Raw genomic sequence first — 24486 nt, 5'->3', positions numbered from 1 at the left:
TACCTTCCATGTGAAAGGCTACATAGGAAAATGATCTCAGAACCCTAGCAATCCTTTGCCTTAGAATAGGATCATATGAGGAAACTCCTGTTCTTCAGGGTTCCTCAGATCTTTTTGAATAGGCAGCAGAAAATACATATATCTATTTCTATTCTGTGGGACTGACATTGGAGGAAATAAAGATTATAGTGTTACTGGGTTTCTTTAACTGATTACATAAATAAGAGGATTGTGGGAGAAGGAAGACAGAGATAGGAGTAAAGTAAAAGCTCATTGTATAAGTTGGAAAGGGAGGCCTTACTGGAGATGTTCATTTTGCTACATAGCAAATGGCACTATCTGAAGTTTTTAGTTGTACTCTCTATGCTCCATTTCTGGGATCAGTATGTCAAGTTATTTTATATGTCAAGAAGAGGAATTGTTAGCCTTGAATAAGGATTCTAGGATATAGAAGTTCAATTGAATTCAGGAAGCATTCAGTAAATATGATTTACATATGACATAATGAAAAAAATGCCTTTCTATAAATTTACATTCTACTGGGAATATATAGAGCATGTGTGTGTGTGTGTGTGTGTGTGTGTACATGTACATGCAACTACACAATAATTTGAGAAGGGGATAAAAGCAGGAACAAGTTGAGGAAGCTTAAGAACTGTTCTGAGTTGAACCTTGAGGAAGTAAAGGATTCTAAAAGATCAAAATGGGAAGGATGTGTATTGTTGGTATAGGGGACAACCTGTGCAAAGGTGCAGAGATGGGAGGTGCGATTTGTAGCTCAGGGAGTAACAAGAAGTAAGTCATTTTTCATTACAATTGTGTCCAGGGGGCAAAGTAAGTTTGAGGATATTGATCTGAGCCAAAGTGCCATTTCTTTAAAGACCCTACTGAATTCATTTGGAGTCAAGTTACTGTACATCTCATTCCTTTAATGGTCAGTTATCAAGGAATCCCTTCTATTTAGTTGGCATTTCTGTAATTTTTTCAAAGTCATCAGCAATATTTTCAGTATCAAACAGGCCAGATGGTATAGTTGCTATTTTGTTCTTAGAGTTTTTTTTTTTTTGGCTTAGATATTGTTTTCTAACCACTCTCAGGTTCTTTTTCTTCATTTTACTTCTGCGGGGTCAATTCTCTCCTTAAGATCTTGAGGCTGCTTTTTTTGGACTTACTGATTTGGGGAAAGGTTCATAGGACTAGAATTAGAAGGGACCTCAGATTTATCTAGTCCAGCTCCCTTAGTTAACAGATGAAAAAACTTAGGGTCAGGGAGTTTAAGTGACTTGCCCAAGGTCACACACAAGTAATAATCACCACAGAAGGGATTTAAAAACATGCTCTTTCCACTATATGGTCCTTCCCTGTGTTGCATAGACAAGTGCTATCTATCCTTAGATTTTATATCCTTGTCTTGGGATACTGCTTATCAAGGTATTAAGATAACCTGAATTGATTGTAAGGTAATAAGGCTAACCTCCCCCAAAACAGAACAAAACAAAAACAAACCCAGTAACCAAAAAAAGCCCCTATGTGTCCTGTTCATGGTATAATGTACTTATCTGTGTTGTTCACTAACGTGAGCAGGAGAAAGATGGGTACATGTTGAACTTCCAAACTCTTATGACCTTGACTTTACCCCACAGTAAAATGAGGCACTGAAGGACTGTCATAGCGCAAGTTACCGATTAGGGTTCTTTCTGTGAGAACACATGACTTTCCCTTCTTTCTTCCCAGGTAATATGTTTTAGTGGAGGGAGGGAAGATCTGGGTTTGAACTCTGCCTCAGACACTTATTTGTGTCTTTTATCTGCCAGGTATTGTGTTAAGCACATTACAATTAATATCTCAGTTGATACTCATAATAATCCTGAAAGGTAGGTAGAATTATTGTCGCCATTTTAAACACTTTTTTGTTTGGGGGTGGTGTTGTTTTTTGTTTTTTACAAGGCAGGTGGGGTTAAGTGACTTGCCCAAGGTCACACAGCTAAGTAATTATTAAATGTCTGAGACCATATTTGAACTCAGGTCCTCCTGACTCCAGGGCCAGTGTGCACCACTGCACCACCTAGCCACCCTTATTGTCACCATTTTACAGATGAAGAAACTGAGGCAAATAATATCAAAGGATCAAAACAAGAATGCATTCAAGGCTGGCTTTGAACTCAGGTTTTTCTGAATCTAGGCCTGTCACTCCTAGCTGGATGACCAGGGACAACTCTGAGGTTCCTTCCAGGGTTCAGTCTGTGATTTTATGATTTATTACCTAATCACAGATATGCCTGAGAATAACAGATTCCCACCCTCAAGGTAGAATTGAAGATTATAATAACTCCCACATCCCCAAATTGTGAGGATCAAATAAAATAATATGTTGAAGTCACTTTGAAAACTTTAAAATGCTATATAAATAGCAGCTATTCTTATTTTGATTTTGGAATTATAATACAAAGAAGATAATGATAATTAAAAACTCATATGAGAGCATACCCTTTGTTCCAGTAATATCACTACTAGGTCTGTATCCCAAAGAGATCATCGAAAAGGGGGAAAGACCCACATATATACAAATATTTATATCAGCTGTGTGATCTTCAGCAGGTCACTTAGTTACTGTCCAAACCTGAAACTTTCAAAAGTTCTTGTTTGTACTTCTTTCTCATCTTCTTTCTGTTCTTTTCTCTGCTTTTTAAAAATATATATCTTCATGATCCTTTTTTTGCACCCTACTTGATCTTTTTTTTCCTTAGTCTCATGTTCCTGCCTGGGGGGGGGGGGGGGTTATATTAGAGGAGATTTTATTAGTTTGGCAAGTGTAATTCTTAGATGAGCATCCCTGACAATTCAAGGCTTAAATATAAGCAATAAGATAAGGGGTGCCTACAAAAATCATAAAATAAGATGTGTCCAAGAGACAAATAGCATTTAGAGGAGTTTCTAAAGATAAGGATGTTTCTGGAAGGTTCATAAACCATCAAATGACTCAGGGTCTACTACTTCAAGGCTGGTATGAACTTAATTGACTTGCTGATTTTCTGCATATTCGAGCTAACTGTTGGTCATAGCAAAGGATAGTTGGTATGCCAAGGCACTCTGTGTCTTAGGTAATACAATCAGTCCTTATATAGCTCTTCTTGGTTACTCTGTCTCAGTTCATGTCTTACCATGTTTTTGTGTGTGTTTCTTACAGCACAATAGTGTTCCATTACATTTGTGAAACCATAGTTTCTTTATCCGTTGATCAATCAATGGGCATCTGCTTTGTTTCCAATTCTTTCCTCTTTCCTTACAAGGAACAGGCTTGAGAAGAAACCAGTCCTTTCTCAAAATTCCTATCTGTTTCTACATGTCACAACATCAAAACTGTTAACCCTAAAACCATTAACCTATGGTGGTGGCCATTTTGGTAAGCCTTTTAACCCATTTTCAGTCAAACAAAACAAGTTCACACTTGCATATATGTCTTCATATATGTATCACCTCTCAAGAAAAGAGTAATATGCTTCATCATCCTCTAGAATCAAAGTCAGTCATTGCATTGATAAGAACTCTTAAATCTTTCAAAGATATTTTCCTTTATAATGTTGTCATTGTGTAAATTATTCTTTTGGTTCTGCTCTCTTTGGTATGCCAAACTTCTTATCTCCTGCAGTGGCAAAAGATTGAAAACTAATGACGTGAACACATTAAGAAGTTAAAAACATTTGGATCCTACCTCTAAAATGGGAGCAGACTTCCCTATTGATAGAGGCCCAATGATTAAGGTAGCATTTAGGTTTGGAGTCAGAAGATTTGACTTTGAATCCTGGGTCTATGATTTATTACTCTTGTGACCTTATTAGGTTACTGGAAGTTACTACTGGATCATAGTGACAGACTTGTAGACTTGCCCCCTGATCCATGATCACTACCTGGAATACTCTATACATTATAGGACTAGAGTGACCACTGGCTCATGTTCAGAGTCTGCTCTTCACTGTAGTGCCAGAGTTACAGCAGCAAACTAAACCACAGAATGGAGCACTTGCCACCTCATGTATATAACTGTAAGTTCTAGCTCTCCTGCCTTGGTGGAAGATTATGAACCTTAACTGTCTGAATTCCTTCTCTATTGGTGGTCTGTGCTGACTTTAGCTAGGAAAAAATACCCACTATAATTTTCAAATTTTATTTCTCTATCACCATTCAATCAGATATGTTTTTTCTTAAATGTTTTTATTGCTATATCCTCTTTCTTATAGTGTCATAGTTATCTCAAATATACCTCCTTTTCCCCCCTCACAGCCATCCCATATAAAAAAATAGTATTTTTTAGAAAGAAAAAAAAACAGCTCAATTGACTGTTACATTGTGTATATGTATATATATATATGTATATATACATTGAAAAAGTCTGAAAATGTATGCAATATATATATATATATATATACATATATATATATATTCCATGAAAGAATGGCTTTACAGATATCATCTCATTTCACTCCTTTGGAGTCCTGCTTGTGCTTTATAATTTTATTTTTATTTTTTTTATTGTGTATATATATTATTTTCTTTGATATGCTTTCTTCTCTTTTCATCATTTTATAAAGATTTTTCCATTTCTCAGTGTTCATCACATACATACTGTCTTGCAGCACGGTAATATTCCAGGATAAATCCATCTACTACAATTTGCTTTGCCATTCCCAACTGAGAAAATTTACTTTGTTTCCAGTTTCTAGCTATCACAAAAGATGCTGCTATAAATATTTTGCTGTGTAGGGAGCTTTTTTTTTTTTAAATTGATGCCTTCCTTAGGAGATAAACCCAGTAATGGAGTCTTTGGCTCAAAGGGTATAGACATTTTATTTAATTTTTTTCATAATTCCAAATTGTTTTATAAAATGATAGTATTATTTCAAAGCTACCGTCATTAACATATTAATGTACTGGTCTTTCCACAACCCCTCCAGCACTGACTTGTTATTTTGGGGGTCATTTTTTTTGCCAATTGGCAATGTGTGAGGTGAAACCTCAGGATTGTGCTGATGTGCATTTATTTCATTATTAGTGATGTGGAACATTTCATGTGGTTGTGAATACCTCACAGTTCCTTTGAGAACTGTTTCTTCATATCCTTTGATTGAGGAATGACTGTTAGTTCTCTATATATTTTTTTTCCTTAGATTTTTCAAGGCAATGGGGTTAAGTGGCTTGCCCAAGGCCACATGACTAGGTAATCACTAAGTGTCTGAGGCCGGATTTGAACCCAGGTACTCCTGACTCCAAGGCCGGTGCTCTATCCACTGCGCCACCTAGCTGCCCCTAGTTCTATATATATTTTCTTATTGTTGCCATACCTTAGATACCAAACCCTCATCAGAAATTTCATGTAAATATTTTTTCCCCCTATTCTACCATTTTCTTTCTTATTCTAAGTGCATTGTTTTTGTAGAAGCTTTTCTATTTCAAGTAATAAAAGTTAACTTTTATTGCCTCTATCTCTGATTTGGTTAAGAATACAACTCTCATCTCTAAGAGTTATGTGATCTGTTTTCCTTTTAATTTTTTAAAAAAATAAGATCTTAAATATTGAGGTCACTCTAATTATAATGTTTTGGGATGTGTAGTACAAGCTGTTTAATTTCTACCAGCCTCCTTTCTTTTTTTTCCCCCTAGCAATTTTTATCAAATAAGAATTTTTTTCCTCAATAATTAAAATTTTCCACTTTATCAAACATTGGGATTTTAAGTTTTGTTGTTTCTGATTCTTCCTATCTAGACTTTTCCATTGATCTGTTTCTCTATTTTCTATCAATACTAGACAGTTCTGATGAGTTCTACTTTATAACAATTGGAGCTTTGGAAATACTATTCCTCCTTCTTCATTCAGCATTTCCCTTAATAATCTTGATTTTTTTATTATTCCAAATTAATTTTGTTATTTATTTAATTCTATAAAATATCATCTTGATAATTTGGTTGGTATAGCATTAAAAATGTAAATTAGAGGTAGCTAGGTGGCACAGTAGATAGAGCACTGGCCCTGGAGTCAGGAGGACCTGAGTTCAAATGTGGCCTTAGACACAAAATAATTGCCTAGTGATGTGACCTTGGGCAAGTCACTTAATCCCATTGCTTTAAATAAAAAAAATGTAAATTAATGTTGGTAATAGTATTATTTTTATTATATTGACGAGACCTACCAATGAACACCAAATATCTTTCCAGCTATTTAATTTATTCTTTATTTCTTTAAGGAGCACTTTGTAATTGAATCTTTACAAATTTTTTGTGCATTTTTGGTAGGGATTGTCCTAGCAATTCAGGGAGCTGACACATTGGTGCTGAAAAGGTGTATTCCTCAAGCACTGGCAGTTTAAAACTTTGCAGTACTGGTGCTGAGTGGCCTTCTGCATGAGGAAGAGAAGGTGTGGGGATGGATTTGCTGTAAGTTTGTGTCAGGTTCTTAGGACTGCTAGACAATCTAACTGCAGGTAGCATGAGAAGTGGAGGAGGGGTGCTGAGTGAGCATCAGTTTATGTTATTTTTTTTAGCCTTCTTTTGGTTTCTGGATGTCCTAGACTATGGAGGCAGCTCAAGTTGTTTTATATTTGGGGCATAATTTGTTTTGGAGCGATTTAAGAGGTCATGGGAATCAGAAAAAAAAAGTCTAATCCTCTTGTTTTTATTTATTTGTTTGTTTATTTGTTTTCATCCATTTGTATATCCATATTTCCAAGTTACAAAATTTCCCTCCACCCTCCCTTCCCACCCCCTCCCTTCAGCAGGGAATAGTCAGGTTAGCATTTTACATATATATATGTATTTTGTTAAACATATTTAAAAATTAGTAATTTTTGCTCTCCTATACCTTTCCAGACTCCTTAATCTCTACCTAACTTTCCTATCACTTTCTTTTATGTTGTAACTTCTTTAAATAAATCTGTTTTCTTTAAAAAAAAAATAATAATTTTTGGCATGAGGGATTATTATCAAGGAAAAGAGAAACATAAGAGATAATCTTTATTAAGTGTTCATCAGATTCAGAAGGATTGTTTTTTTCCTTATGTTTTGTTTTGTTTTTCTTCCTCTGGTTTGGGATAATAGTCAGATATAGTTGTCTAATCCTCCTCTTGTTACTCAGGTAACTCATCTGGTGTTCTTTCTTGTTTTTTAGAGCATTGGGGTGAGAGAGCTAGTTAAATTGCTTCTCACTGTACCATCTTCCTATTCTTCTTTTCTTTTATATTTGAATTTCCTGTGTATTTGGAATATCAAACTTTATCAGAAATATTTTTTTGGAGAGGCTAGGTGGCATAGTGGATAAAGCATGGTCTTGGAATCAGGAGTACCTGGGTTCAAATCCGGTCTCAGATACTTACTAATTACCTAGCTGTGTGGCCTTGGGCAAGCCATTTAACCCCATTTGCCTTGCAAAAACCTAAAAAAAAAAGAAAAGAAAAAAGAAATATTTTTTGCAAAGATTTTTTTCCCAGTTAACTGTTGCTTCTCTTGTTTTACCTGCATTGACTGTTTCCACAAAAGCTTTTTAATTTCAGATAATCAAAATTTCCTATTTTATCTAAATGACATGACCTTTTACATTCAGGTTATATATTTTGAGCTTATCGTGGTATGGCAAGTATTGTTCAGTGTGAGTCTAATTTTTGCCAAATTGCTTTCCAGTGTATTGAATAGGGAGTACTTGTCCCAGTTATATCCCTGTCCCTTGAGTTTACTCCTTTTAGCTTCATTTTTGGTACCTTAATTTTTTTTCTAAATTAAAAAATATTAATTATAGTGGTTTGAAATTTAAAAACATTTTGCTAAGCATTCAAATGCCTTTCTTAGCACCTTACACACACACCTACGCTGAGACATACCTGTGAGATAATTCCTTTGTGAATTTTTTCTTCTTTGTATCTATCTCATCCCATTCCATAAGAATTCAGTGTCAAAGATTCTATCATAATGATTTTCTTTAGCAAATCTAATACCTTATTTTTTAGAGTTATGGATGGTCATATGTAAATCATTCATTTTCTACCATAGTAGAAACAGCACACCATAGTAAAACTGAGAATGCCTCTCCTTTTCATGTTATTAGCAATCTTATTTATCATAGGAACATTCATTACCAGAAATTACCCAGGTCTGATTGACTGTGGAATTCTCCTCTAAAAGATTCTTATTGTAACATTATGAATGACCCACTAGTACCTTGGATTTGTAACCATAGACCTAACCAGCTTTTATACAGATTATTCTTCTTATACCTATAAAAATTCATTGTTGATTTCAAGAAATGTTCTCTGCTTCTTCAGCATGAATGGGGAAAAGAGTTGATATTTTTATAGAAACTACCTAAAACAAAAAAATCACCTTACAACTCTTCTAATAAACCAATTTTACTTGTTCTGGGAAACCTCAGACTGTCACTGTGCAGTTAAACTCTCCTCTTTGTCTTTTCTAATGACTGAACATTTCTTTGTAGAAAAAAAAGATTGATCACAAGTGCCTTATTCACACGCACACATGCACATATCTAATATCCTTGGTCATGTGCATAGACATATGAATGTATACAGTTTACCTATATGCACTTATATATGTCAACAGATGTGATATGGTTGCATTTCAATTACATGATTCTCCTGATCCTTTGATTCATTATTATCAGTGTTCCCTTTCAAACTTTTATACTTTTTTTTATCATTAACTCTGTTTAAAAGGACTATATCCCTGAGGAAATATGCTCCTGTTCCCTTAGGTGTGATCTTATTTGTTTTTATACTTCTTCATTTTACCAGTTGCCGCACTTCACTCTGGACCTTTTCTGAATGCAAGAGTAGGGTATAGATCCTTAAAAGTTGGATTTAAGGAGTTTTTCAGCAGGTTCTATTCATGTCAAAGTTGGCAGAAGAATCAAGTCTATAGATATTTATGTCCTGTTTAAGTCATCTAAGAAGATCTCCATTTTATTGACTTTAAATATTCCGCCATCCTTCATTAGGTTTCTGAGCTCCTTAGACCTGATATCTGTGCCTCTCAACTAGATTTTTCAGGGCAAATTGTCTGTCTACACAGATTAAGTTACATATGTGGACCCTTAAATATAGCTTGACCCTACATCCTATTAAGAGAGTTGCAATCAGGCTGGATGGAGCAACAAATCCAAATTTATATCATGTAGAGGATTAGTGGTATACTATTCCTATCAGACCTCTTGACTGGCTTCAGTCACTTGACTAGCATTTGAAGTCTTAATATTAACTACATGATTACAAGATTAAGATAATTAGACATTAGAGTAGACTAAACCTAATTGTATAATCACAGAACCCACTTTCTAGAAGCAGAGATCAGCCTTTCCAGCTTTTTAAAAGATTTAGTACGATCTCTCATCTATATTGTCCCTGTACATGATAATTAATGTGTGACTTAGGTTATTGGAGACTATCCATTGGTTTTATATACCATGGGGATGGAATGGTGATGAGATGCTCTAATTTTAAGTAAGCCATTCTGCCCTTTTCCAGATACTTCCAGTTTTACTCCTTGTCCCTTCATTCCCATTGGAATAGGCCTGAGTTTTTATTTCAGTATTTTCTATTTGGAAAGTCACAAAATTATGACAGTTTTTCTAAATTAAAGCTGTGTAACTAAAAGTTTTTCTACATCTGCCATGCTGCTATTCCCAACTTGAATTTTATCTTTATGCAAATAGTGTGGCATAAAAAATCATAGGTGTATGCCAATAAGAGTTCAGTTGGGTAAAGAGCTGTCTCTTTGGGCTTAATTTGTGGTTATCAGTTTTTTTTAAAAGATTCTTGTGAAATTCTTGTGTTTTTGACAAGGACTGGAATCCCAAGTCTGAAACAGTAGGACATAAACAGAAATAAAGGTCATTTCAACGTCAGAAGAATTCCACTTAACTTCAGCCCCTTCCAGTAATATGGAAGCACCCCAATCTCAGGAAAGACTTCAGACTTTCTGATTCTCTAAGATAGGAGAGGGGACTAGATTATCTGTTACTCCTTGCATGTTTTGGTATATCCCTTGGTCCTTTGGGAGGGATTGGAGGGTGGAGCAGTCTGAGATTAGTATACTCATCCTCTATAGCTTGGCCATACTTCCTCAGTGGCCTGTTCTTTCTGACCCTGTCTCCTGTTCTGTGCCCTCTCTTTTGAAATAACTGCTGGTCCCCTCCAGGCCCAGAAGAGGAGATATTCTCCAGGAGTCCAGGTACCCAATTCTTGACACACCATTCCCATCCCTCATCCTCATGTATGTCCCTTCAACATTTGGTCTTGTATAGAGTTTGTATCAGTGTACCAAGTGCCACTAAACGTTGCCCTTGTTTTGAAGCATAAACCTGCATGTTGATTTTTGACATCAAGCTCCAAATGGGAAGCTTATCAGATAAAATATAGCATGTTTTATATTTCTGTAACCATCTCATCATTCCTTCCTTTCTCCGTCTCCAGGCTTGCTTGTTCTGGAGTGGGTAGCCAGCCATCTCTATTCAAAGAATTGTTAATAGAAATCTTTGTTGAAATACTTAGGTGTTAAGCTAATAGCATCTTCTCAATATTTTTTTTGAGGACAGGGACTATGGAGTAGATGAGAACATACCCTATTTGTTAGGAACTTGGCAGTTTTTAACATTCTGTGGGATAATCTTGTAGGGTAGAGTTATTTAGATTTAAACGGATTGAGAGAACAGAGGATTTTCATTAATAAGATATTAATCAAATTGGATATTAACTCAGCAACACTAATACTAGCAGGACTATCTAAATCTAAATCTCTTTAGTATTCTCTAGTATCAAAGTTGGAAGGAATCATCTTAAATGAGAACAATTTCCATAAATAACTTATCAATTAGCTGTCAAATTCTTTTGAATACCTACCACTCTAGTGGACTTGATTGGAAATGCCAAGAAACAAAAAGCACAATCCCTGCCCATGAATCAAATCAGGAGGACAAACTATACAAATAAAAAGACAAGGAATACTAGGGCAGCATAAAAAGTACTCCAAACATTGTTGGAGAACCCTGGTAGGACTAAGACTTTGGAGCCTCTATGTCACCAGGCACATGTTGAAGTTAGTGTCATGTAGTAGGTGACTTTTCCCTCTCAGACCAGATATCTATGCCTTGATTAGCTGTTTAAGCAGGGAATGGAAAAGGTGACTGTGATTTTGTCCTCTCTTGTTTGCTGTGAGGCTGGGTGGTTCCTACTGCTTGTTTCTGCCTTTCTCATTACTCTGGGGGGTTTTATGCACATGTGCCTCCATGTATCCCTTCAAGATCTCTGCTGACAGAGTCTTCTTTTCTTTCTCCTTTGTTTCTCCAGCGGGTGTTCCCATATGTCTCAGCCATGGTGAGCAATGGCTCCCTCAGCTATGACCATGAGCGGGATGGGAGGCCCACGGAATTGGGGGGCTGCACAGCCATGGTTCGAAATCTCAACCATGATACTTTCCTGGTGATTCGCTACGTCAAGAGGCGCTTGACGGTGAGTCCCTGCCCCTGACAGGTTGGCTTTGGAGAAAGTAAGTGTGGGCTACATCTCTCCTTTTTCTGTGCTTTCCCTTCCCAGGGCAGAGCCCATGATTTATCCATCTGTCTTTCTCTAGATCATGTTGGACATTGATGGCAAACATGAATGGAGGGACTGCATTGATGTGCCTGGAGTCCGCCTGCCTCGGGGCTACTTCTTTGGTACCTCTTCTGTCACTGGAGACCTCTCAGGTACATCACAAGCATTCTAGCAAAATTTAGGTCATATCTCCAAACTATGACCTTGATGAGATTCTTTTTAAAAATTTAATATTTTTTCCCATTTATATTGAAAAACAATTTCACCCTTCTCTTTTCAAATTTTGAGTTCCAAATTCTCCCCCACCTCCCACCCTATTGAGAAAGCAAATGATTTGATATAGTTAGACATGTGTAGTCATACAAAACACATTTCCCTGTAATAAGTCATGCTGTGAAAGAAAACACGGACCCCCAAAAAATCCCCTAAGAGAAATAAATCAAATAAAGAAGTATCTTCATTCAGTATTCAGGTTTTACCAGTCCTGTCTCTGGAGGAGAACAACATCTTTCATCCTAAGTCCTTAAGAATTATCTTGGATTATATTGTTGAGAATAGCTAATTTATTCACAGTAGATCATTTGATGGTATTTCTAAGAAAGGCAGTCCAAGTGAGCATATGATTTGAAGAGGCAGAAACAGAAAGGTATCTTCCTCTTACTTTCCTACATCCAGAGGCCAGGTAATTAAAGTCCTGGACAAGTGTCCATTTTGGAGAAGCCAAGAAATTTTTCCTGGTTTGTATTATTTCTGCTAAAGCAATATTTGGTAAATCAGGTTGGTTGTATAAAAGAGATTTATCTTTCCTTATTAAAACTTACCCCTTCATCTATACTTCGAACTCTACAGTTCCTTTAGACCTTCTCTTTTGCATTTATATCTTTAATATTTCCTTCCTCAAAAGCTCTCTTACTTCTGCCTTCAAATGTATTCAGGTCTCCTCAAAAAAAGATTCTCTTTATCTTTCTATCCTTCTAGTTAATATTTAGTCTCTCTTTCCTCCCTTCTGTACTCTTTGAATAAATCCACCCCTTCTCTCTTTGCTTGCTCTCTCTTCATTTTCATTTTAATCTCTGGAGTCTAGTCCAACTTTTGTTTCTACCATTCTAATGCCATTTTTCTCATAAAGATGCCTGATGACCTTTGTGCCAGTTTCAGTGCTCTTTCTCAGTTTATGCATAATTCTGGTAATTATTAAGTGTCTGAGACTGGATTTGAACCCAGGTACTCCTGACTCCAGGGCCAGTGCTTTATCCACTGTGCCACCTAGCTGCCCCTTATGCATACTTCTTAATGATTCTACTGTACTTACAACTGTTGATCTAATATTTTTCATAAAATTATTTCTTTCATATTTTTAGATGTGTACCTGTTTTGTAATTGAATGAAGAAACTAATATTTGTGTTCATTTTCCTTTTTAAGTTTTTATTTATTTTTTAAGGTTTTAAATTTATTTTTATTAAAGATATTATTTGAGTTTTACAATTTCCCCCAATCTTACTTCCCTCCCCCCACCCCCCCCACAGAAAGCACTCTGTCAGTCTTTACTTTGTTTCCATGTTGTACCTTGATCCAAATTGGGTGTCATGAGAGAGAAATCTTATCCTTAAAGAGAAGTCTAAGAGGTAACAAGATCAGACAATAAGATATCTGTTTTTTTTTTCTAAATTAAAGGGAATAGTCCTTGCACTTTGTTCAAACTCCACAGCTCCTTATCTGGATACAGATGGTACTCTCCTTTGCAGACAGGCCAAAATTGTTCCCAATTGTTGCTCTGATGGAATGAGCAAGTCCTTCAAGGTTGAACATCACTCCCATGTTGCTGTTAGGGTGTACAGTGTTTTTCTGGTTCTGCTCATCTCACTCAGCATCAGTTCATGCAAATCCCTCCAGGTTTCCCTGAAATCCCGTCCCTCCTGGTTTCTAATAGAACAATAGTGTTGCATGACATAACATATACCACAGTTTGCTAAGCCATTCCCCAATTGAAGGACATTTACTGGATTTCCAATTCTTTCCCACCACAAACAGGGCTGCTATAAATATTTTTGTACAAGTAATGTTTTTACCCTTTTTCCTCATCTCTTCAGGGTATAGACCCAGTAGTGGTATTGCTGGGTCAAAGGGTATGCACATTTTTGTTGCCCTTTGGGCATAGTTCCAAATAGCTCTCCAGAAGGGTTGGATGAGTTTACAGCTCCACCAACAGTGTAATAGTGTCCCAGATTTCCCACATCTCTTCCAACAATGATCATTATCCTTCCTGGTCATACTGGCCAATCTGAGAGGTGTGAGGTGGTACCTCAGAAAAGCTTTAATTTGCATTTCTCTAATAATTAATGATTTAGACCATTTTTTCATATGGCTATGGATTACTTTGATCTCCTCATCTGTAAATTGCCTTTGCATATCCTTTGACCATTTGTCAATTGGGGAATGGCTTTTTGTTTTGAAAATATGACTCAGTTCTCTGTATATTTTAGAAATGAGTCCTTTGTCAGAATCATTAGTTGTAAAGATTGTTTCCCAATTTACTACCTTTCTTTTGATCTTGGTTACATTGGTTTTATCTGTGCAAAAGCTTTTTAATTTAATGTAATCAAAATCATCTAATTGGTTTTTTGGTGATGTTCTCCAACTCTTCCTTAGTCATAAACTGTTCCCCTTTCCATAGATCTGACAGGTAGACTAGTCCTTCATCTTCTAATTTGCGTATAGTATTGTTTTTTATGTCTGTGTCCTGTAACCATTTGGATCTTATCTTGGTAAAGGGTGTGAGGTGTTGGTCTAATCTAAGTTTCTTCCATACTAACTTCCAATTATCCCAGCAATTTTTATCAGAGGGAGTTTTTATCCCAATGGCCGGACTCTTTGGGTTTATCAAACAGGATATTACTATAATCATCTCTTGCTTTTACACCTAGTCTATTCCACTGGTCCACCACTCTGTTTCTTAGCCAGTACCAAACAGTTTTGATGACTGATACTTTATAATATAATTTTAGATCAGGTAGGGCTAAGCCACCTTCTTTTGTACTTTTTTTCATTAAGCTCCTGGCAATTCTTGACTTTTTATTTCTCCATATGAATTTACTTACAATTTTTTCTAACTTGTTAAAGTAATTTTTTGGAATTTTGATTGGTAGGGCACTAAACAGATAGTTTAGTTTTGGTAGAATTGTCATTTTTATTATATTAGCTCTACCTATCCATGAGCAGTTGATATTTGCCCAGTTATTTAAATCTGATTTAATTTGTGTGAAAAGTGTTTTATAATTCTTTTCAAAAAGATTCTGAGTCTGTCTTGGCAAATAGACTCCCAAATATTTTATATTGTCTGAGGTTACTTTGAATGGTATTTCTCTTTCTAGCTCTTCCTGCTGTTTCTTGCTAGACATATATAGAAAAGTTAAGGATTTATGAGGGTTTATTTTATAACCTGCAACTTTGCTAAAATTGCTAATTGTTTCCAGTAGTTTTTTAGATGATTTCTTGCGATTTTCTAGGTAGACCATCATGTCATCTGCGAAGAGTGAGAGTTTTGTCTCTTCCTTCCCAATTCTAATTCCTTTAATTTGAATAGTAGTGGTGATAATGGGCACACTTGTTTCACCCCTGATCTTATTGGGAATGCCTCTAGCCTCTCCCCATTGAATATAATGCTTGTTGATGGTTTCAGATAGATACTGCTAATTATTTTAAGGAACAGTCCATTTATTCCTACACTCTCTAGTGTTTTTAATAGGAATGGATGCTGTATTTTGTCAAAAGCTTTTTCAGCATCTATTGATATGATCATATGATTCCTGATAGGTTTGTTGTTGATATAATTGAGTATACTAACAGTTTTCCTAATGTTGAACCAACCCTGCATTCCTGGAATAAATCCTACTTGATCATAATGTATTATCTTAGTGATGACTTGTTTTAATTGTTTTGCTAAGATTTTATTTAGGATTTTTGCATCTATATTCATCAGGGAAATAGGTCTATAATTTTCTTCTCTGTTTTAACTCTTCCTGGTTTAGGTAACAGTACCATATTGGTTTCATAGAAAGAGTTAGGCAGAGTTCCATCTTTCCCTATTTTTCCAAAGAGTTTATATAGGATTGGAACCAATTGTTCCTTAAATGTTTGGTAGAATTCACTTGTGAATCCATCAGGCCCTGGAGATGTTTTTTTAGGGAGTTCAGTAATGGCTTGTTGAATTTCTTTTTCTGAGATAGGGTTGTTTCAGTATTTAATCTCTTCTTCATTTAACCCGGGCAACTTATATTTTTGTAAATATTCATCCATTTCACTTAGATTATCAAATTTATTGGCATAGAGTTGGGCAAAATAATTTCAAATTATTACTTTAATTTCCTCCTCATTGGTGGTGAGTTCACCTTTTTCATTTATGATACTAGCAATTTGGTTTTCTTCTTTCTTTTTTTAATCAAATTGACCAGAGGTTTATCAATTTTATTGGTTTTTTCATTATGCCAACTTTTGGTTTCATTTATTAATTCAATAGTTTTTTTGCTTTCAATTTTATTAATTTCTCCTTTAATTTTTAGAATTTCTAATTTGGTATTTAATTGGGGATTTTTGATTTGTTCTTTCTCTAATTTTTTTAGTTGCATGTTTAGTTTATTGATCCTCTTTCTCCAATTTATTCATATAAACATTTAGAGCTATAATATATCCCCTGAGAGTTGCTTGGAATGAATCCCATAGGTTTTGGTATGTTGTTTCATTATTATCATTATCTAGGATAAAATGGTTAACTCTTTCCATAATGTGTTTTTTGGTCCACTCATTTTTTAAAATGAGGTTATTCAGTTTCCAATTTGTTCTGGGTCTATATCTCCTTGGCCCAGTATTGCATATGACTTTTATTGCATTGTGATCTGAGAAAGATGTATTCACTATTTCTGCCTTTCTGCAATTGATCATTAGGTTTTTATGTCCTAGTACATGGTCAGTTTTTGTATAAGTTCCATGTACTGCAGAGAAAAAGGTATATTCCTTTCTGTTCCCATTCAGTTTCCTCCGTAAGTCTACCATTATCTAATTTTTCTAACAATCTATTTACCTCCCTAATTTCTTTCTTGTTTGTTTTATGATTCGATTTATCTAGATCTGATAGCGGGAGGTTGAGGTCTCCCACTAGTAGAGTTTTGCTGTCTATGTCTTCCTGTAGTTCTTTCAGCTTCTCCTCTAAGAATTTGGGTGCATATATATTCAATATTGAAATGACTTTATTGTGTGGTACCTTTTAGGAGGATAAAGTTTCCTTCCTTATCTCTTTTAACACTATCTATTTTTGCTGCTGCTTTTGAGATAAGGATTGCTACCCTTGCTTTTTTTACTTCAGCTGAAGCAAAATATATTTTGCTCTAACCTTTTACCTTTACTCTATATGTATCTCTCTGCTTCAAATGAGTTTCTTGTAAGCGGCATATTGTAGGATTCTGGTTTTTAATCCACTCTGCTATTTGCTCATGTTTTAAGGGAGAGTTCATCTCATTCACATTCAGGGTTATGATTACTATTTCTTTATTGCCCTCCATGCTATCTTCCCTCTGTTTGTATTTTCCCCCTTCCCCCTTTTTGTCCATATTCCCCAGTCTTTTGTTTCTGAAAACCACCCCCTTCAGTGTGTTTGCCCTCCTATATCACACCCTCCCCTTTCTTTCCCCTTTCCCTTTTTCCCTTTTCCCTTCCCTTCCTTTTGTTATTTCCCCTTATTTCCCCCACTCCCCTTCCCTTTCTCCATCCCCCCCCTTTTCCCCTTTTTAATACTTTAAAGGTTAGATGTTTTATAATTTAACTGAGTATGTGTAAGTTGACTTTAAGCCAAGTCTGATGAGAAGAAGATTCAGGTGTTTCTCCTCTGCTCCCTTCTTCCCCACTATTACCATAGGTTTTTTGTACCTCTTAGTGTAGTGAGATTTACCCCATTCAATCCCCTCCCAACTCTTGTCTCTTTCCTGTCCCCCCTTTTAGGGAGGTAGTGTTTTTTTTTTTAGGTCATTATATCTAAGTCATAGAAAATTCTGAGTGTCTGTCCCTTTTAATTCTGTATATTCTATTGAATAGAGTAAAAATTCCTGAGAATTATTAGAGTCTTTCTCCCAAGTGGAGTTAAAGCCAGTTACATCCCATTAGATAGTAGTCTCATGGATAGGTCATGAATGTCCATCATTTCTGACTAGGTGTATTCTCTCAGAGTTACATTTCTCAAGGTTTATGAGAATCTTCCCCCCCCCCCCATGCTGGGATATAGCCAGTTTCAACTTACTGGATTGCATTTTTTTTTCCTTTTACCGCCCCCCCCTTTTTTTTTTTACCTTTTCATGTGCCTCTTGAACCTCCTGTTTGATGTCCAAATTTTCTGTTTAGCTCTGGTCTTTTCATCAGAAATTTTTGGAATTCTTCCATTTCAGTAAATGTCCATCTTTTTCCCTGGAAGAGAAGGCTCAGCTTTACAGGAAAGTAGATTCTTGGCTGCATTCCAAGCTCCCGTGCTCTTCGAAATATCTCATTCTAGGCCCTTCGATCCCTTAAAGTTGATGCAGCTAGGTCCTGCGTGATCCTTACTGTGGCTCCTTGATATTTAAATTGTTTCTTTCTGGCTGCTTGCAGGATTTTCTCTTTTATCTGATAGTTCTGGAGTTTGGGCATATCATTCCTTGGTGTTTTCATTTTAGGATCTTTTTCCTGGTGGGGATTGATGTACTCTTTCAATAACTACTTTGCCCTCTGATTCCATGATATCAGGGCAGTTTTCCATCACTAGATCCTGTAATATTAAGTCCCAAGCTTTTTTTCTCTTCAATGTTTTCAGGAAGTCCTATAATTTTCAAGTTGCCCCTCCTTGATCTATTCTCAGGGTCAGTGGTTTTGTTAATGAGTTATTTTACATTTGCTTCTATTTTTTCTATTTTTTGATTTTGTTTAACTGACTCTTGCTGTCTCATGGAGTCATTAGTTTCTGTAGACTCCATTATTTTTGGGGGGGAGGAGTTTTCTTCATTAACCTTTTGCCACTCCTTTTCCAATTGGTCAATTCTACTTTTGAAAGAGCTTTCCATTTGACCAGTTGAGGTTTTGAGAGAATTAATTTCTTTTTGCATTTGCTTATTTGAGGATCTGAGAGAATTATTCTCATTTTGTATTGGTCCAGTTGATGATCTGAGAGATTTATTCTCATTTTGTAATTGTCCAATTGATGATCTGAGATTTAGTCTCCTTTTGTGTTTGTCCAATTGTACTTTCTAAGGTTTTGTTTTCTTGTTGCAAGGTATTAATGTCTCTTCCAAATTTTTAAGCTCCTTATTTCTTCAAGGAAGTCTTTCTGTGATGGAGACCAGATTGTATTCTCCTCAGAGGTTCCAGGTCTCTCTGAGTTGGGGTCTTTCCCTTCAAGGAATTTTTCTATGGATCCACCTTTCCGCTGACCCTTCTTCATTATGCTAAGACCTTGAGGGGGGGGCTGGTTCACCTGGGCTTGAGATTGCTGAAGGCTTTACTGAGTGCAGTTTCTCTGGCTGGCCAGTAGGAGGTGCTGGTTGCCCTCTCTGGCGTGTCTGTGACCTTGGTTGCCAGGCCTTCTCCCTTTGCCCGAAGGCAAGAGTTGGAGCTATTGAATTCTTTTGCCTTCTGTCAATGGTGGGCTTTACCCTGGCCTGAGGTCATTCCTCGGCTGGGCTGGTTCTTCTCCTCATACACCTGGGCCTGAGGCAGTATTTTGGGAAGAGGCCTCTGTGCAATGGAGGCCTGCACTCAGTTTCTCAGACCGGAGAAGCCTAGGGATGGTGTCCGCAGGAGAGCTGCGCTAGAACTCTTCCCCCAGCCTGGTCCCCAAGCTCCAGGGGGACAGCAACAACACCAGCGCCTCTGCTTCTTTGTGGACCCAAGCCCCCTTCGTCCAGCCCCACCGCTGATCCAGCAGGTCCGGCTCTCCAGCCCTCAGACTCCCGGTTCCGATTCAGCTGTTAATCTGGCTGATCCAGGTCTGATCCTCCCTCTGAGCCCAGACTCACCAGCCTGAATTCAGCCAAAGCTGTTGCGGGAGACAGATCCTGAGGTAGATGTTCTTTCTCCTGGCTTTTCTTTCTGGGTTTTGTGGGTCAGATGTCTTTTAAGAGGTTTGTTTCATGTGATAGATGGGGAAAGATCAGGAGACTTTAGAACTGTGCCTGTCTTCTCTCCACCATCTTGGCCAGAAGTCCAAGTTTTTATTTATTTAAGGCAATTATTAAGTGTATGAGGCCGAATTTGAACTCAGGTTCTCCTGACTCCAGGGCCAGTGCTCTATCCACTGCGCCACTTAGCTGCTCCTTGTGTTCATTTTCAATATAAATTTCTTGAAATCTCCTTTGGTTTCTATGTCATAAAACTTTCCTAATTGTCTTGTTAATTCTTTTGTTGTTTTCTCTTCCTCCTCCTCTTCTTTCTCTTCTTCCTAATAACTTTGAAGAAGGTCCTGTATTAATGCCTATTAGAGGCATGAGGATGACACTGGGTTGTCAAAGATTATACCTGTGGAGCACAGGTTCTTTTCTTTTGTTTATTAAAATTTTAATTTTTAATTTTTACTTTCAGTTCTAAATTCTCTCCCTCTCTCTACCACCTTCCATTCATTGAGAAGGCAAAACTATAATACCCAATATCCATATGAAAGTCATACAAAACATTTCCACATTATCCTGATTTCCCAAAATAGAAACCAGAAAAAAAAATTACACTTCAATCTGGATAGCATTTTTCATCATGAGTGAGGATAACGTTTTTCATCATGAGTCCTTTAGAATTTTTGAGGATCACTGTACTAATCAGTAGTTAAGGCTTTGAAGGTTTATCATCATTACAATATTGATGTGTTACTGGAGCACAACTTCTTTTGGAAAGTTTTGTCAATTCACAAAGGCTTCAGGTATGATTCTGACAACAGATTGGGCTGGATCAGCCTGAGTAAATACAGAAAGACTTTTTACTAATATTTTGATCATGCAACCTATGAATGGCCTTCAGACCTTTGCAGCTTCCATCCAGCAATATTAGCAGAGAAAAAACCTGAAGGGGACAGAAGGCAGCAAAAATAGCATGGTTTTTAAGTGATTATATAAAAATGTACCATTTCTGCTTTAACTTATGAAGTTACTGGATAGTGATTAATAAATTGATGTGTTATTGGAGGAACCAAACCATATAGTAGTATGTAAGAAGATATAAAGAATTCACATCTAAATGGAAAGATGGCCAATAGTACTTTTCTGAGTATGATGGCTAATATTTATGTAGTTCTTACAGGATGCCAGGCACTGTGATGAGCACTTTACCATTATTGTCTCATTTGATCCCCACAACAATGCTGGGAGGTCAGCACTATTTGGTGTCCCCATTTTACAGAAGAGTTAACTGAGGCAGACAATGGTTAAGTAACTTGCCTGGTGTCACATAGCTAATAAGTACCTGAGACTGGATTTAACTTAGGTCTTTCTGACTCTAGACCCTATATTTTATCCACTGGGCTACCAGCTGCCCCGCTTTAAAGACCCAAATGAAAGAGTTGGTTTCCTTGTATACCCCGAAGTGAAAAGAAACATTTTTTCTTGGAGACATTTGCCTTTCAATTCTTTTGTTTAATGTGAGCAAAAAGTCCAATATGGAGGTAATTGTAGTTTGTTAAATTTTGATCCAAACAAAGAAGCAACTCTACAGTTCCTTTAGACCTTCACCAAAGAAATTTGGTGAAATTAACAATATTCTTCTAAGTTCAACATACCTGTTAATTTTTACTAACTTCAATGCAATGTGGGTATAAGGGAAATTATAGAAAATTTTTTAAATGGTTTGATATTAAAGAATAAAAAGGTCAAAGATTCATAGATAATCAGAAACCTAGAGGAGCGAGAGTTAAGTACTGAACAGACAAAAAATACTGATATATCATTTCTAGATTATATCTCAGTATACAGTCAGATGATTATCTAGTTGGAGCAAATGTAAAGTTGACACCAAAAGAGAAGAAACTATGAAGATGAGAAAAAAGACATGATATGTGTGATATAATAGCTACAATTTGACCTATCCAAAATATACTTGATGTTGAAAAAGAGATTATCTTATCATTATTTTCTACATTTTAGCTGGCATAGAGCAGTTACCATGAGGAAGATGCCCAGAAAGCCTAGAAATCACTTTAACTAATAATTGATCCTCTTGCCAAGTAGAGATATGGCAGTCACAACACCATTGGTTTTATATTATTCATAAAATGTTCTGGAAGAGGATAGGAAAATCATAAGTAATAGTATCACAAATCACTGAGTTGAACAAAAGAAAGGAAAAAAGGTCTGCAGAATGTTTGGCATGTGACCCATTTAAACCCGATCATCCCAGATGAAACTGGAAGGAAGACAAACAAAAGAAAAATAGAACAAATCTGTCAGGATTTCTCTATTAAACTATTCTCTGTCATTGTGATAGTGGTTTCACCATATTTAGATTCTACCACTTCAGTCCTCATATATTATGTGACACTAAAGAAGATGAAGATAGGAAGAACAATTGAACCAGACTATGAAGAATAAGAAAATAATCATTTTGGACTGAGGCAGCCCAATTTTGAAACCAGCAATTTTATAAGATACATGAAAAAAGGAAGATATACTGAATGATTGGGGGGAAAATTACATATTGAAAAGGTGATTTAGAAATTTGGAATTATGCCTAAAGGGCAACAAAAATGTGCATACTCTTTGATCCAGCAACACCACTGCTGGGTCTATACCCTGAAGAGATGGTGAAAAAGAGAAAAAAAAATCACTTTACAAAAATATTTATAGCAGTCCTGTTTGTAGTGGCAAAGAATTGGAAATTGGGTAAATGTCCTTCAGTTGGAGAATGGCTTAACAAACTGGTATATGTATGTCATGGAACACTATTGTTCTATTAGAAACCAGGAAGGATGGGAATTCAGGAAAGCCTGGAAGGATTTGCATGAACTGATGCTGAGCAAGATGAATAAAACCAGAAGAACATTGTACACCATAACAGCAACATGGGGCTGATGATCAATCTTTTTTTTTTATTCTAAAACACCTTTATTTGCCTGGTGAGCCTAGTGCCCCACCCTCCCCTAAAAAGAGCTGATACATCCCAAGACTGAGCTCCAAAAGCCCCTAAAACCAGACAACAAATAAGAGTTCTGTTCCTCAGAGGAGATTATCTTCGTTTCTGGAAAATATTGCCCCGGCCCATTCCGTATCCTCTGCCTCTGGCAGCCACCTGAGCCTTCAGAATGGTAGCTTTACCTCAGCCAGCCCTCGAGCCTTGGTTTTTGTTTTTCATGCTCTTCAACATGGGAGCATTTTTCAGCATTTCTGGCAAGATCAGGAAGCAGATCTTGCTCCCCCAGATGTAAACCTGCTCCAGCTGGGCAACTTGTCCATCTCTGTATGTGACTGTGATGTTTGACATCCAGCAGTTCATGTGGTCCTCTGCCTTGATCAGCTTGTCCCAGTACACTTCACTGGTGTTGGTCCCGCACGAGATGATGTGGCCCTTTGCCTCGTGCAGGACCTTGATGGGGACCCTGATTGACATTCTGGAAGGGAGGCTGCAGTTCCAGCCCTGGCCCCGGCTCCGGCTCTGGCTGTGGTGGCATGAACGTGAGAGGAGCTGCAGCTTGATGATCAATCTTAATGGACTTTTCTCATTCCATTAGTGCAACAATCAGGCACAATTTTGGGGTATCTGTGATGGAGAATACCATCTGTATCCAGAGAAAGAATAGTGGAGTTTGAACAAAGACCCAAGACCTTTAATTTAGAAAAAAAAAACCCATTATCTTATTATGTAATTCTGCTATTTCTTATACTTTATTTTTCTTCCTTAAGGATATGATTTCTCTTTCATCAGATTCAACTTAGATCAATGTATACCATGGAAACAATGTAAAGAATAACAGACTGCCTTCTATGGGGGGGCAGGGGAGGGAAGGAAGATGGGGAGGGAAATTGTAAAACTCAAAATAAATAAAATATTAAAGAAAGAAAAAAAAGAAAAGGTGATTTAGAAGATATAAATAACTCCCAAATCAAATGCCTGCTTTCTCAAAACAAATCTACAGAAATAGTCATGAGAATGATCTATACATCTATTAAGAGTAAATATGAAGAAAATAGGAAAAAGCAAATTAACAGCCTTTTGCTGTTAAATCTTCATAGTTACACAATTGACTGAGAAATGGGCATTCTTCTGTGCATGTTATTTGTTGAACTTTTTAAAAAAGGCTTCTCATTCAGCAGAGTAAAATGCAACTTATAGATTCTCCTCCAACAATGTATGTCCCATGTATAACATGCAAGTTTCTTTTTTTTTTTGAACATAATATTGGGTTTTTTTCAATTACATGTAAAGATAGTTTCAACATTTTTTTTTTTTTTAGTTTTTGCAAGGCAATGGGGTTAAGTGGCTTGCCCAAGGCCACACAGCTAGATAATTATTAAGTGTCTGAGGCCGGATTTGAACTCAGGTACTCCTGACTCCAGGGCCGATGCTCTATCCACTGCACCACCTAGTCGCCCCCTCAACATTCATTTTTGAAAGCTTTTAAAGTTCCAAATTTTTCTCCTTTTCCTCCCCTCTTCCCAAGACAGCAAGCAATCTGATAATAGGTTTTACATATACAATCATATTTTCCCATTAGTCATGTAGTGAAAGAAAAATCAGAACAAAAGGGGAAAATTATGAGAAAGAAAAAAATGAAAATAGTATGCTTCTGTCTGCATTCAGAACTCTATAGTTCTTTCTCTGGATGTGCATAGCATTTTTCATCACAAATCTTGTAGAATTATCTTGGATCATTGTATTGCTGAGTTGATCATACAGTATTGCTATTAC

The 24486-nt window shown here is 36.6% G+C and overlaps 1 protein-coding gene and 1 pseudogene across 2 annotated transcripts in view; one reads left to right on the top strand and one right to left on the bottom strand.

Annotated features, from left to right (window-relative positions):
* The window catches only part of LMAN2L (lectin, mannose binding 2 like), a 48832-nt gene that overhangs the window by 12806 nt on the left and 11540 nt on the right, over nucleotides 1–24486 (top strand). The window contains exons 5-7 of one of the 2 annotated variants that reach the window (XM_074210033.1): nucleotides 10195–10227; nucleotides 11343–11504; nucleotides 11626–11740. In XM_074210033.1, coding sequence (XP_074066134.1) covers nucleotides 10195–10227; nucleotides 11343–11504; nucleotides 11626–11740 — 310 coding nt within the window. The remainder of the gene's footprint in view (nucleotides 1–10194; nucleotides 10228–11342; nucleotides 11505–11625; nucleotides 11741–24486) is intronic. The other variant, XM_074210032.1, reaches the window with a different exon arrangement.
* LOC141504766 (small nuclear ribonucleoprotein Sm D3 pseudogene) lies at nucleotides 22735–23267 on the bottom strand (annotated as a pseudogene).

Source organism: Macrotis lagotis, chromosome 1 (assembly GCF_037893015.1).
Source record: "Macrotis lagotis isolate mMagLag1 chromosome 1, bilby.v1.9.chrom.fasta, whole genome shotgun sequence".
NCBI classification, from domain to species: Eukaryota; Metazoa; Chordata; class Mammalia; order Peramelemorphia; family Peramelidae; genus Macrotis; species Macrotis lagotis.
Note: the sequence above shows the minus strand (reverse complement) of the source record. Positions and strands in the feature narration are given on the sequence as shown.